At 33.2% G+C, this 14477-nt stretch overlaps 2 protein-coding genes across 2 annotated transcripts; both read right to left on the bottom strand.

The window, feature by feature from the left end:
• Positions 1-969: 969 nt before the first annotated feature.
• On the bottom strand, positions 970-6329 carry LOC132759186 (uncharacterized). Its single transcript, XM_060750910.1, has 5 exons — positions 6132-6329; positions 5715-5870; positions 4073-4120; positions 3326-3425; positions 970-2640 (listed from the first exon to the last, which is right to left on the bottom strand). Exons 1-5 carry the CDS (start codon positions 6181-6183, stop codon positions 2292-2294), a joined length of 705 nt encoding a protein of 234 aa, XP_060606893.1. The 5' UTR covers positions 6184-6329; the 3' UTR covers positions 970-2291.
• Positions 6330-6619: 290 nt separating this feature from the next.
• Positions 6620-14473, bottom strand: LOC132759191 (fibropellin-1-like). The gene is made up of 7 exons (XM_060750916.1): positions 14274-14473; positions 13734-13977; positions 13028-13259; positions 11728-11958; positions 8474-8650; positions 7779-7976; positions 6620-6951 (listed from the first exon to the last, which is right to left on the bottom strand). The coding sequence occupies exons 1-7, from the start codon at positions 14471-14473 to the stop codon at positions 6620-6622; spliced, it is 1614 nt and encodes a 537-aa protein (XP_060606899.1).
• Between the last annotated feature and the right edge of the window lie 4 nt (positions 14474-14477).

Below are 14477 nucleotides of genomic sequence, written 5' to 3'. Positions count from 1 at the left end.
AGACAAGAGTACATAACTCTGTCAAGGTTTTTGACAGAATTATGGCCCTTTTTTGACTTAGAAAGTGTATTGAGCTTGGTTAAGTTTTTGTACCACCTCACTTTATTTTCAAAACCATTGGAGGTATTGCTTTGAAACTGACCATACTTGTTTACCATCACGACCTTCATCAACAGACAAGAGGACATAACTCTGTCAAGGTTTTTGACAGAATTATGCCCCTTTTTGACTTAGAAAATACATTGAATATGGGTAAAATCCACTTATTGCCTTAACCCTTTGAGATATTGCTTTGAAACTTTTAATGCTATTTCACATCATTACCCCCATCTGTACGCAAGAGAAGGTTAACTCTGTCAAGGATTTGTTTTAAAAATTAAGGCCTTTTATCGACTTAGAATCTTGGTTAAGTTTTTAGTACCAGTCCACTTTTTGACTGAACTGTTTGAGATATTAATTTGAAAGTTGGAATACTTGTTTACAATCATGATTCCCAAACATGTCCAGGAGAAGGTAATTCTGTCAAAGATTTTATTTGAATTATGGCCCTTAACTGTCAATGTTTTGTATTATAGGCAAGCACTAAAAAACTTAAAAAATCTAAAAAAATTCATTCCTATCCACTTGTTCACTTTACCATAAATTATGTCATATAAACATTGCTGTAATATTCAAGGGTATCAAACAACTAGTTCACTTTAAAAATACAGAGATTCTTGTATTGCCTTTTACTGCAAAAACTTTTTTTATTGGCAAGCAATAAAAAAGTCGAGCGCGCTGTCTTACGGACAGCTCTTGTTACCGTTTTTTCTTGCACACTTCAACATTTCTGTTTCAGGTTTGATTTCACTATTACTGGGTGCTTTCAGGTAGTTTTGAGTCAGCTGTTTGTTGTGAATCACGTGCATAAGGAGATGTAGATCTCGAGACATGTCAAAATATAATTAAATTATGAAAAATAAAAAGATATATACTACTGTAAATCAATATATTATCTTATTTCCAACAAATCATTTAAAACAATTCTGAAAAGAAGCATTGATGTCACGGATAATTTATGCAACAGGTGAATAGGTATACACCGGCAGATGACATATTGACCGGTCAATATGACTTTCTGCCGGTGAATATCACCATCATATTCAATGGCAAACTAGTCAATAATTGTTTTATTATATGAATAGACTATAAGAATTAAAAAATATATCACAGAAAGTACAACTTTATACATGTACAACTTTAGCCTGTTTCGTTGAAGCGCGGGAAAAAAGGATGCAGTGTAAGGCGTGCAACAGCTAAGCGAACGCTGCGCATACAAAAGTAATTCATGTTTATACTCATCATTGCGGTGTAACTTTTAACTATAATTGTAACGTAGAGAAATATACCACAACAGTTATTTAAGCATCAATCTAATTTAGCTGGGAAAATCTAAATATAGCTGCAATCTCATTGGTCTAAAAAGTAGTCAACAGAACTTTTTATAGAATCATATTCACTGGGTGTAGTATCATATTCACGTTTCCCAGTTTAAAAATAGATTGAGGCTCATATTCAATGACTATATATCGTAGACTGTTAATTACGGGTGCTTATTAAAATCTAATTGTTGCGTTTCGTTCTATATTGTATTTGTCTCAATTAAAATATCATTACTTAACTTGAATTACTTTTGTATGCGCAGCGTTCGGTAGTTGTTGCACGCCTGACACGTGCGTCTTTTTCCTGCGCTTCAACGAAACAGGCAAAAGTTGTATATGTATAAAGACTAAAGTTGTACTTTCTGTGATTTTTTAAAAATTCTTATAACCAATTTATATAATAAAACAGTAATTGACTGGTGAGCCATTGAATACAATGTGATATTTACCGGCAGACGGTCATATTGACCTCGGCTATCGCCTCAGTCAATAATTGCATATTAAATCAGGACCATATACAAAACAATATGTTAACAAAAACATATGTTGTACGCATGGTTATCACATGTTTTTAAAGTTTTCAAATGTTAAATATATGTGAACTATGATAAATTTATGGATTATATATTTTTGGTAAGATTTACACGTTGAAAAGTTTCAATTAGATTCTACGTGACTGTACACAAGTACATAAAATATTCTTGGTTGACAGTGTCAAAAAGTTGTTAACCCGGGTATGTTATATGTTTGTTTTTGTATATATTGATAATTACTGCGTTTTCTATTAGTATGAAGAACATATTTAGGTATTTAAAAATTTCGATAAATGATTGTCCGACACCATGTTATATATGATATTCTAATTCTTCTTTAAATCTTCTCAGCTGTTGAAATGTTGTCATCAATCACAGCATATGTGTTATCTACATCATTATATTCTTTGTCTGTATATTGTGCTGGAACTAGATCGTAAGGTGGTGGAGGGTCAGAACATCTCATACACGTACTACCAGGCGTTAAATACATGCTGTCATAAGACAGAATTCTGGCGTAATATGATTCTGACGATCTAATGTCGTCATATATTCTTATAGTGTCGCTTCGATGACATTCTGATATTGGAGGTACGACTGGAGTCCGGCGACCATTTCGAATAAACCTCGTTCGAGCTGTTGAAGGTCTTAGATTTATTGATGGGCCAGCTACCGATGACTTCGAGCTAGAAAACAAATAGTTAAACTGTTATGCAAGGAATATGATCAGACACATAGAAATAGTATATTGATAAGTTCATCACATATCTTTTAAAAAGCGGGAGACCACCGTGACATGGTTGTCCGTCCGAGTGTACTTCCTGATTAATAACATCAGAAAGCAAGATATCACTTTTGTTAAACCTACTAGAGAATTTTTCCTCGCCAGTAGATGACACTTATACATTTTGAGGTCATTGCATTAAAGGTTAAGGTCACAGCGACACTGGCCAATCAACAACTAGAGAAGGAATAAACCTAAGTTTATTAAGCATAGTAGGAACATTGCTCATAATCAGTAGATAACTCCTTAAATTTTGACTTTGAAATCATCATGGAATCAAGGTCACGTTGATAATTTGTGATAAATCCTCGTTTTGGTCCATCACTTGAGAAGTGACAGCTTAAGTTTCTGAAACTTTGTAGGGACTTTTCCATAGAAAGCAAGTAAATAACCTCTGCTCATTTTCAGATATTGTTGGAATAATGACTTTGTGTTTGTATAATGAAAGTTTACAAAACATGGTAGAGATATTGGCCATATTTGTAAATAGATTTTAATTAATATACGTGTATACTATTTTAATCGTGTTGAAAAATTCAGTCTACGTTTATAGCAGTTCTTTCAAAAGTCAAAACTGAATACACTACCTGATTTTTTTGTAGCAGACGACACATACTGCAGCGATAGCAACAACTAAGGCCAACACAGACACAACACTCGCTAACATCATTACATTGATTGTGTCCTCTGAAATAAAGCATTCAACATTTCATCTTTCATGATAAATTTGCATTTATCTCTAATGGAAATCCGATAAATATACATTTATCTCTCATGGAAATCCGATAAATGTACATTTTATCTCTCATGGAATCCGATAAATATACATTTATCTCTCATGGAAATCCGATAAATATACATTTATCTCTAATGGAAATCCGATAAATGTACATTTTATCTCTAATTGAAATCTGATAAATATACATTTATCTCTAATGGAAATCTGATAAATATACATTTATCTCTCATGGAAATCCGATAAATATACATTTATCTCTCATGGAAATCCGATAAATATACATTTATCTCGAATGGAAATCCGATAAATGTACATTTATCACTCACGGAAATCCGATAAATAACCATGGAAATCTGATAAGTATACTGTTATCTCTAATAGAAATCCGATAAATATACATTTACCATTCACGGAAATCCGATAAATAAATAACCATGGAAATCTGATAAGTATACATTTTATCTATCATATACGTTTAATGTATCAAGTTAGTTATCATAATAGTTGGGATTACAATCGACCATGGTTTCATACTGCATGTTGATTCCCTGTAAATTAATTTACCTGCATATATTTACTAATTTACAATACTCACCACCACCGCCTGGGATCTTGCCCGGATCCGGTTGTGTTGTTCTATTTTCTGCTGAGGTTGTCACATTGGTATAGAGAGAAATATATTATGAAGTAAAGCGGCGGGAACATTATTACCTAATTAACACTTAAATCTAAGATAAAAATAGCATTCTCAACACAGTTTTAAAATAGACTTGTTGGTTTTTATTATCGAATTACATGTAACAAGTGATCAGCAGCATTTTCTTTTACCTGATGTTCAAATGATAATTTGCATAGAAAAACTTTACTTTTTACGTCAAAACATGAGTAAATTGTATGAATACAGTGATTCCGTTTCTATACTGTGAACTATGTATAAATTACAAACACTTGTATTGCAAAAATATAGACAAAAATGATCTAGCTTCGTATAAAATAAGCATGTTTCAAGATAATTGACTCGATGTTTGTCAGCTATTATGATCATGGCCTGGTGCAGATAGCTAAGATATCTACCTTTTACCCAGGGATCATGAGATAGAACCTTACTAGGGTGTTGTTTAAATAAGCTTAAAATCACAATTAAGCTAAAGTAACTAGACAGAGATTATCATATTTGTATAACCTCTGAGTCTATCATATTTTTGTCACTTCTGAGTTTATCATATTTATATAACCTTTGCATTTATCAAATTTGTATTACCTCTGCATTTGTCATATTTGTTTAACCTCTGTGTTTATCATATTTGTTAAACCTCTGAGATTATCATATTTGTGTAACATCTGAGTTTATCATATTTGTATAGCCTCTGAGTTTATCATATATATTTGTATAACCTCTGAGTTTATCATACTTGTGTAACCTCTGAGTTTATCATATTTGTGTAACCTCTGAGTTTATCATATTTGTGTAACCTCTGAGTTTATCATATTTGTGTTACCTCTGAGTTTATCATACTTGTGTAACCTCTGAGTTTATCATATTTATATAACCTCTGAGTTTATCATATTTGTGTAACCTCTGAGTTTATCATACTTGTGTAACCTCTGAGTTTATCATATTTGTGCAACCTCTGAGTTTATCATATCTGTGTAACCTCTGAGTTTATCATACTTGTGTATCCTCTGAGTTTATCATATTTATATAACCTCTGAGTTTATCATATTTGTGTAACCTCTGAGTTTATCATATTTGTGTAACCTCTGAGTTTATCATATTTGTATAACCTCTGAGTTTATCATATTTGTATAACCTCTGAGTTTATCATATTTATATAACCTCTGAGTTTATCATATTTGTATAACCTCTGAGTTTATCATATTTGTATAACCTCTGAGTTTATCATATTTGTATAACCTCTGAGTTTATCATATTTGTATAACCTCTGAGTTTATCATATTTTTGTATAACCTCTGAGTTTATCATAATTATTTGTATAACCTCTGAGATTATCATAATTATTTGTATAACCTCTGAGATTATCATATTTGTATTTCCTCTGTATTTATCATACTTCTATTTATATAACCTCTGAGTTTATCATATTTGTATAACCTCTGTGTTTATCATATTTGTATAACCTTTGTGTTAATCATATTTGTATTATAGTGTTTAAACTAATTCTAATGGTTTTTAAGTAGATCGCAGTTCATTCTTTATGTTGAGAGATAATGTATACCTATACACTGAGTGCTATCTGTTGAACCTATTGTATTTGTCGTCTGTCCACTGGGGCATGGTATACATGACGTCTGTCCTGCGTCAGACTGGTATTGTCCCTTTTCACAAAATGTACACACGTCATCGATTGAATGTGTGCCCACCGGACATGTCACTATATTATCATATAAATTTTACTGAATTTCTTCATGAATCATGAAAAAAATGCAAATTAATTATATCTTGTTAAATAAAACAATTTTTGGACTATATTACTGCTTAAAAATATTTATTTTTTGTTTATTCAACCAAATGTTTTATCATTTTATCAATTTAATCATGATATATTTTAAAACATTGCATTAATTTTCAAAATAAAGCTAACATTTTTATACAAATTATCTTATTAGATCTATTTTTCTTATACTGATGTTACCGCAAAATCCACCATAAGGCACGAATCCACCATTGCACATGACTCCAGCCATAAATTTAAGACTTCCGTCTTTAACTGTGTACGTCACATCGTCAACAATGACGTCAAACAACTTATCTGTATTATTCTGAATGTACTGTGCAGTTTTTTCAAGGTTGTTTATTGCGTCAATTGCTTCTTTTAAAACACCATCTCCTGTTTTAAATATACCCAGAATAAAAACGTCAGAAAATTAATCGTACAATTATGGCTAAAATGTATATTTTTATACCGTTTAAATATTACCTTTAATCTCATGTATAATTTGTTTCCAGGTTTTATTATGAATACATTTTGAATTTATCTGTTTGTAAGTAGTTATTGCACGACTTGCTCTATGTAATAAAATTTTGTGATCTTCCTACATTTTTGGCTGCTATTCGAATTAGTTACTACAGGCCATCTGTGTAGAATTCAAAGCGTTCTTTTTGCCATGCATACGATTCATTTTATATTGTATTGTTATGATAAAAAGATAACGACATGGTAATATCTATGTCATATATGACATAGATATTACCATATAAGTACTTACGTATTCCGCTTAGTATGGAGCCACTGTACTCTATGTCTGTTCCCCGAGATATAGGAATACTAAAAACAATCGTCATGTCTGACTTGGCTATCTCTATATGTGTATGACAACTGATGGAATCAAAACATGGTACTGTTAATATCTGCTCGTTTATCAAGTTCACAAAACGTGACGCCACACTGTCAGGTATCTCAATCACATACTCTATTGTCACAGTAATGTTAATGCTGCCTGGGCTGATAGGGTCTACAAATAAATAAATGTTGATTTAATCAGGAGTAAATCATTTATGTAAGAATTATTTTATGATTTTTTAGCTGAAGTTTAAAATACTCGGATACTTAAAGGCCCACTATGCCCCAGAAACTCTTTAGTTTTTATTTCCCCAAAGCTTTTTATTTTTGATCTTACGTTATTGTTTCCAAAAAGTTACTAGTTGGCCAAGTACCTAAACCACTGTTTGCTTCCTTTGCCATTTGGCAATTAGTACAGTCATAGTGATTTAGTATTTTGTATGGATGTCAAAATACTACTTTGCTTATATTTTACTGCTTTTTTTTGAACAATTTCAAATTCAGTGCTCCTTTCTTCAAGTGAAAAGAATCTAACATGCTCTGAAACAGTTAAATTTCGTATTTCTCTTTCTTGTTCTGTTTTTGAGGCTTTTTGTGCCTTTAATTTGCAACAGATTTATCTACAGAAGTTTTTAAACTTCTTCATTTAAACATTTTTTTTACAATTTACATGATTAACTTCAGAGTCTAATTCCATGAATTTACCAGTATAAGAGTCAAACAAGAGGGCCATGATGGCCCTGAGGTCGCTCACCTGTATAAAGGCCCCTGGAGCGGGGCCAGTTTAAACCCCAAGGCTTTTATTTGAACAAACTTAAAAGACACTCATTAGAAGATGTTTCAAGATGTTAAGTTTGTTAAGTTTTTACTACACACATAATGAAAAACAACAACACAAAAAACCAACAAAAAACTAACAAGCAAACAAGGCAACAACAACAACATCAACAAAACAAAAAACAACAGCAACACGACAACAACAAAATAATTTTAACTAACCGACACAACTAGGAGCATTTTCCAAATAGCCCCATTCGTAGTTAGTGCTAGGACCACAAGTAAATGACTCCTCATCTATTAATCCTGGTGGGAGCACTTTACCATCCTCGCAATATATCGTGCAAGTCTTACTTCCGGTTGCTTCGTCTGTAGTACAGTCCAGCACGGTCCCGGATGTGTTCCTGAGTTCTTTACACACTGTTGTTAAGAATAAAACATCAAAACAGTTAAACAGTCAAATCTATTGTCTGCATATCATAGTTCTCAACGTTCCGAAGACAGTTTTAAGTTTATTAGCAAACATTTACAAAATAAAATTAGAAGGTTAATGCTTACTTATAAACACTAACCAATTTAGTTTTTGGAATTATTTTTATAAAACTGTCGATTTACTAGACAGATGAAAATTTAGCCGATTTAACAAAGTAAATGTGTAATGATTCATTTGAAATACAACAATTCTATTGGACGAAAAAAAATTCAAACACTAATTAACTATACAGCTCAGTTAATCTGTTATCATGCTTTCTTAAAAATGTAATTTTACTCAAAAAATTGTCTGAAATGGCATTAAGCCATGCTATAGTTAATGCGGCAAATCTTTTTCGTCCTGGCTAAAATTAAATAATAATAATAATAATAAAAAAAATTTTAATTAATAAATATTTATGTTTTTAACGTTGAGAAAATCTCACCAGGGCAAGCGTCCATATTACAAGCTATAGTTTCTGTAGCGTCACCAGCACAATCAGAACCGTTTGTACCTGGGACTGGACTATTACACTGTCTTGTTCTATTCATACTTCCTGCTCCACAAGTCTTTGAACATGCTGATACCACCCATTCTGACCAGCCCCCATCTAATTTATCCACTGTATAGGGAATAATGATTGACAGATATCAGTTGGCATAACATAACATAACACACACGCGCGCGCGCGCGCGCATACACACACACACACACACGCACGCACGCACACACTTCTTTACACCCTATGCCAAGATGACTTTAATTCTTAATATAAGGTATTTAAATGGCATTCTCTGATCTCCTATCAACCAACAATTTTTGCATAATCGCGAGCTATACACAAAGCTAAGTGGACGGATTTACTTATTGTGGTATGAATGTAAGGCAAACGTGTACATCTAACCCACGCCTACTAAACAACGGTTCTTTCACATTTTGGTGATCTGTTTAAATGAGAGCCCTCGACACTTCCGTTGTAGAGCCATCAACCAAAACAAAGCTGCAAAAAGTAAACACAGTTTCTAAAAAAATCAGATTTAAAAGAACATGCTTGTTCTTCAAAAATCGAAGAATGCTATGCCACGAACAATATTTTTCTCATCATTTTGGATGCAATTTCGATACGAAAATCCCCAAAATGACGTTGCTAGAACTTCTACCCATTATCAACTCGTGTGTTTTCTTTCGCGAGCAGACACATCTTGAGTGATTTCTCTACTATAAAGTTAATGTTGATCCACATAATATTGGATGTAACATATAGTGCCTACCTCACCTTTGACTCAACACACGGTGCTGGAGCCATCGGCAATGTGAAAGAGCTCTCACAAATGTGATGGAGCCAATACAAGCACATAATTAGTGTCGACATTGTGGAATATGGCGATTAATATTCATCAATATACAAAATTTATACAGTTTATAAAGACTTGTATTCATGAAATGTTAAAGTGTGGCGTTTAGCACGAAGTACATTTCGCAAAAGCAATGCAACACTATTTAAAAGTTAGTGTCAAAACTGTTTTGTTGGTAAGAGTTAATTATATTAATCAAGTAGACTTCTTAAAATAGTGATATAACACAAACACGTGCATACTCTACAAGATGTAAATTTATTCTCCTAAAATCCCTAACATCGAGGAACTGGCTAGACATGTTATTGAGCATGCGCAATGTGCATATATTATAAACTAGCTAATCAGCTGATATTACTACAAAAACAATGAACATTAAATCAAGTATAAATCTTCGGCACAGGACACCGGCGAAAACCAATAAAAGAATGTGTACACAAGGACCAATTTTGAAAAAGCAAATCAAATAATCTTGATCAAAGACACCATTGTTTGCAAATTTAACATTCTACACTTAAGAAAACATTAAAATGAACATTATTTTTTCATATTATTTGCTGAATCTTACTTACTAATTTACTATGTGCTATAATGTATACAATGTATTATATTTCGCCGGTTTTGGGTATTCTTATTACTAGTATTATACAAAATTAAAAAAGGATCCTCTTTTTTTTGGCTAATTTTTCATCCCAATTCGACTGTGAAAAAACTTGATAGCATGATCGTGGATATGCTTGTATTGGCTCCATCACATTTTCGAGAGCTCTTTCACATTGCCGATGGCGCCAGCACTCTGTCGATGACTCGATCACATTTGAACAAATGAAAATATTTTATTTTTAACCAAGTTCTTTGAAATATAGTTTTTGTGTTGAGCTAAAGGGTAGGTTGGGGTCATGTTTCATTCATGATAAATTGGGCAGACACTTACTTTACGGTAAAGAAATCACTAAAAATGTGTCTCAACGTAACAGAAAACACGAAAGTTAATATTTTGTAAAAGTTCTGGAAACGTCATTTTTGGGTATTTCGTATCGAAATTAAATGCAAACTGACGAGGAAAATGTTCTACGTGGCATAGCATTCTTCGATTTTTGAAAAACAAGCATATTTTAAAAAAAGCGGATATATTTAGAAACTGTGTTTACCTGTTTCTGCTTTGTTTTGGTCAATGGCTCTACAACGGATGTGTCGAGGGCTCTCGTTTAAACAGATCACCAAAATGTGAAAGAGCCACTGTTTAGTAGGCGTGTAACAGATATCTTTCATTTCCTGATATCTTTCATCTTTTTTTTTGTGTGTGTCTAAAATTGAACATTATAACTGTCGCAGGGTCATATTGATGTATTAATGTTAGATGTTATAATGTAAATGTATGTCCCGTATTGTACACCGTAGATTATGTGAAGTCCTATATTTGTGTCCTTTTCCTATATTCCATACATTCATCCTTTTATTCATTTACTCATTCATTCATTTCTTCATTCATTCATTTATTAACAAGTATGTACTAACCATTGGTACGGGCCTCAATCTTAAATATTCTATTTCCGCACTAAGTACCTTCACGCATGCGCACTCCTACTGAAGATTTTCATGGCGCGAGCCAGACTTCGTATTCATTGATAATAAATATTTTCTGAGAGCGTATTTCTGTATTTTTATAGGTAAATATGAATGTCTGTATTGATCCCATACTTGTTATTCTACATTTTGCCATTCATGATTTTGTGTCATTTGTCATTATTTTGTCTTTGCACTCCTACTGAAGATTTTCATGGCGCGAGCCAGACTTCGTATTCATTGATAATAAATATTTTCTGAGAGCGTATTTCTGTATTTTTATAGCAACCCTCAAGCCCAGAACCTCTTAGCAGCACCTTTCCCATATCGTAAGAGTGGACTGCGACATAACGTAAACACAGGCAAAAGTATCGGACCTGGCAAAAAAAATATGACCAGGTTGATAAAAAAAACCTGTGTTCATCTTAAAAGTGTCAAAAAAAAAAAACAAAAAAAAATGTATATTATGACCCCCTTTAAAAATATACTATAAGTTAAGTATATATACTCTTAACTTATAGTATATTTTTAAAGGGGGTCATTATATACATTTTTTTTTGTTTTTTTTGACACTTTTAAGATGAACACAGGTTTTTTTTTTATCAACCTGGTCATATTTTTTTTCCCAGGTCCGATACTTTTGCCTGTGAACGTAAATGCATTCATATTTGAACACTCCTAGTATTTAGATAACTGCAAAATTTAGATTTTAGATAAGCATCAATTTACGACAAGTTTTGAGGGGTTATTTGTGAGAGTATTCACATATAAAACTCACATTGAGGAATTTCACAGAACAGTCCACTGTATCCGAGGACACAATTACATGTGTAATTTGTACTTCCACTTATACAAGTGGCGCCATTTTCACATGCGTTGTCTACACAATAATCCGGCGGCGTCGTACAATTTGTACCCGACCAACCTCCATGACAAGTACATATATAACTGTCGTCAATATTGGTACAGTTATTTCCGTTACATGGTGACGACATACATGCGTCATATGCTGGAAAGAAAAGAAAACGACACAAGTTTGATCTTGTTGTAATGGCACATTATCATTTTTTACAATACATAATTATACATTTTTGATTTTATGAACCAGTCCATTGCATGATTACATATATACGACCAACACACACAATACATTAATCCTTGATAGATTTGAGATTGTGATTTTAATATAATTTTTTTGTCTGCTGAGCGTAATAGAGTAAACTTTCGGCTTATAATTTCTAAATGTTCTACGTATTGTAAGATCGAGAACGCGTAGGTCCAGGTTTTTTCTTATTTATTTTTCCACATTATTGAAGCTTTGATTCTTTTTATGTTGTTTTAATATGTTTTTCAATCAATTTGGTAAGGTATAAATTCTTTTTAAAAAACACGGTTTAATAAATTAATATTTAACATTTATCAGAATTAAAATAAATGTCATTTCAACAAAATACAAATTGAGACAAAACAGTGTTTCTAAGTTGCTTCATGTCCGTTTAGAACTTTAGACAATCACTAGGCCATTTCCATTATAATATATGGACTGCAAAAATTAAGGAAAGAGTAGATCTAAAATAATGGCAACAGTACAGCAAATAAAATTTCGATAAATGGTGCTACACTCTATGTTTTTCATCTTTCAGTTATGTTAAACTTACTAAATGTTATATTGCTCAATTTTAAATATTAAAACTATCTGAACTTTGTAACTCAAAATTCATTTTTTAACAAATAAGAACATTTAGAAAATGATGATTGTTTCAGACGTATGCTTACATTTTAACGAACTAGTTTAACTTTTGCAGAAATGGGTAAATGTTGTTCTGTTTTACGTAAAATCTACAGATTTAGGATATCTTGCAAAAAAGCATTCTTGTTTAGGTGTATGACTAAAATATGTCAATTTTAACCAAATTTAATACTGGTTTCATGGAAATATGCCATTACCGTATAATTGTTGAGTATAATTTAGGGGGTGTCATATTAGAGAAAGAATAATTATATTAATAAAGAATAATTAAAGGAGGGTACAAAGTTTAATGCTTAAATCTATCAAAATAAAACAACTAAAATAATACTTTTGCAATCATCAGCAGACGAACTGTTTGTCGACACAGTTGTTGTACCAAAAGGACATTGTTTACATGTCGTCTGCCCGTATTGATCTTGATAGTAACCGAGGGGACACGTGGAACATGTCTCGACAGTATTGGGGGAATATGTTCCCGGTCTGCATTGTTCTGAAAGAAAAGGAGGAAGGCTATATGACATCAGAGACAGTACTACATGCATACCACAACCAAACAGTTGCTATAAAGGAGACCATTCAATGTCAGTGTGCAATTTGAATGAAAAGAAGTAACTAAGAAGACATTGGCCGAAAAGTAATCTTTGCTGAATCGAAAAATGCTGTTGTTCATAAAATGACAAACACTGAAAATATATAACCAAAAAAGAAAACTGACAATATGTTATTTATCAAATTTCTGAACATATGAGTCAAACCAAGATAGGATATTATAGTGCAATGCCTTGCTGAAGAACTTATGCAATGTGATTTAAATAGTGCACGCGTCAAAATGTTAAATGACGTCGAATGTAATGTAGGGGTCAAAACTGATTTTGGCATATTAAAGCTTTTGCCATTATGTTGCTTTTCAGTAGTAATAACTTGAAATTTCAATCGAGTTTGTCTGGTAATCGAAGTTCTAATGCACCCTAGTACCACCTTTGACCACCTCTGGCTCTAATGAGTGCTTCAATACGTCTTCTCATCGAGTTTACGAAGCAGATTAGGGAGTTGTTCCACTCTCTGACAAGGGCATTTGCTCGCTCGTTTACAGTGCGAGGTGCATGACGACGACGATCACGTCTCCCCAGTTCGTCAAAAATGTGCTCCACTGGATTCATGTCCGGAGAATATGCCGGCCAATGCATGGCGTTTACGTTAGCCGCTGCAAGGCGAGCTTGTGTGATCCTTGTAACATGCGGGCGTGCATTGTCCTGCTGAAACACAACTGAAGCATTCCTTTGCATGAAAGGAATTCAAAACTTCATTTATATACCTTTGGGCATTTAAGTTGCCTCGAATGACTAAGAGTCCCCATAATACCACCCCAAATCATAACTCCCCCTCCCCCCTAACCCCGAAACGAATAAGTGCTCTGACACAGACAGGAGTAAATCTTTCACCTTGTCTACAATAGACACGTTGACGACCATCAGCGTTACTCAAGTTGAATTTAGATTCATCTGAAATCAAGAATCTGTTCCAGTCTCGTCTATAGGTTGGAATTTGTGACGTAAGTGCGTCAAAACGATTACCGATCGTCCCGTTGGCTAGTTGCTCTTGGTCTACCTGACCTAGGACGATCATGCACATCACCTGTCCGCCTAAAGCGCCTGACAAGCTCATGCACTGTGTTGCGACTGCAGTTAAATGTCCTGCTAACGTCAACGGCACATACGGCAGCTTGAAGCATACCGATAGCCCGATTTATTTCGGCCTCTGATAAACGTGGCATTTTG

This window comes from Ruditapes philippinarum, unplaced genomic scaffold (genome assembly GCF_026571515.1).
Source record: "Ruditapes philippinarum isolate M1 unplaced genomic scaffold, ASM2657151v2 ctg132_1_1_1_1, whole genome shotgun sequence".
In the NCBI taxonomy this organism is placed as follows: Eukaryota; Metazoa; Mollusca; class Bivalvia; order Venerida; family Veneridae; genus Ruditapes; species Ruditapes philippinarum.
This window is presented reverse-complemented; position numbering and strand designations above follow the sequence as displayed.

Coding starts and splice junctions, on each gene's coding strand:
- LOC132759186 (XM_060750910.1), bottom strand. CDS start 6,183: ATGGCTGGAGTCATGTGCAATGGTGGATTCGTGCCTTATGGTGGATTT. Junction 5,871..6,131: donor GCCTTATGGTGGATTTTGCG/GTAACATCAGTA, acceptor ATGATAATATAG/TGACATGTCCGGTGGGCACA. Junction 2,641..3,325: donor GTCTGCTACAAAAAAATCAG/GTAGTGTATTCA, acceptor TTTGTTTTCTAG/CTCGAAGTCATCGGTAGCTG.
- LOC132759191 (XM_060750916.1), bottom strand. CDS start 14,473: ATGCCACGTTTATCAGAGGCCGAAATAAATCGGGCTATCGGTATGCTT. Junction 11,959..13,027: donor GTCTGCTGATGATTGCAAAA/GTATTATTTTAG, acceptor TTTTCTTTCCAG/CATATGACGCATGTATGTCG. Junction 6,952..7,778: donor AAATGCTCCTAGTTGTGTCG/GTTAGTTAAAAT, acceptor ATTTATTTGTAG/ACCCTATCAGCCCAGGCAGC.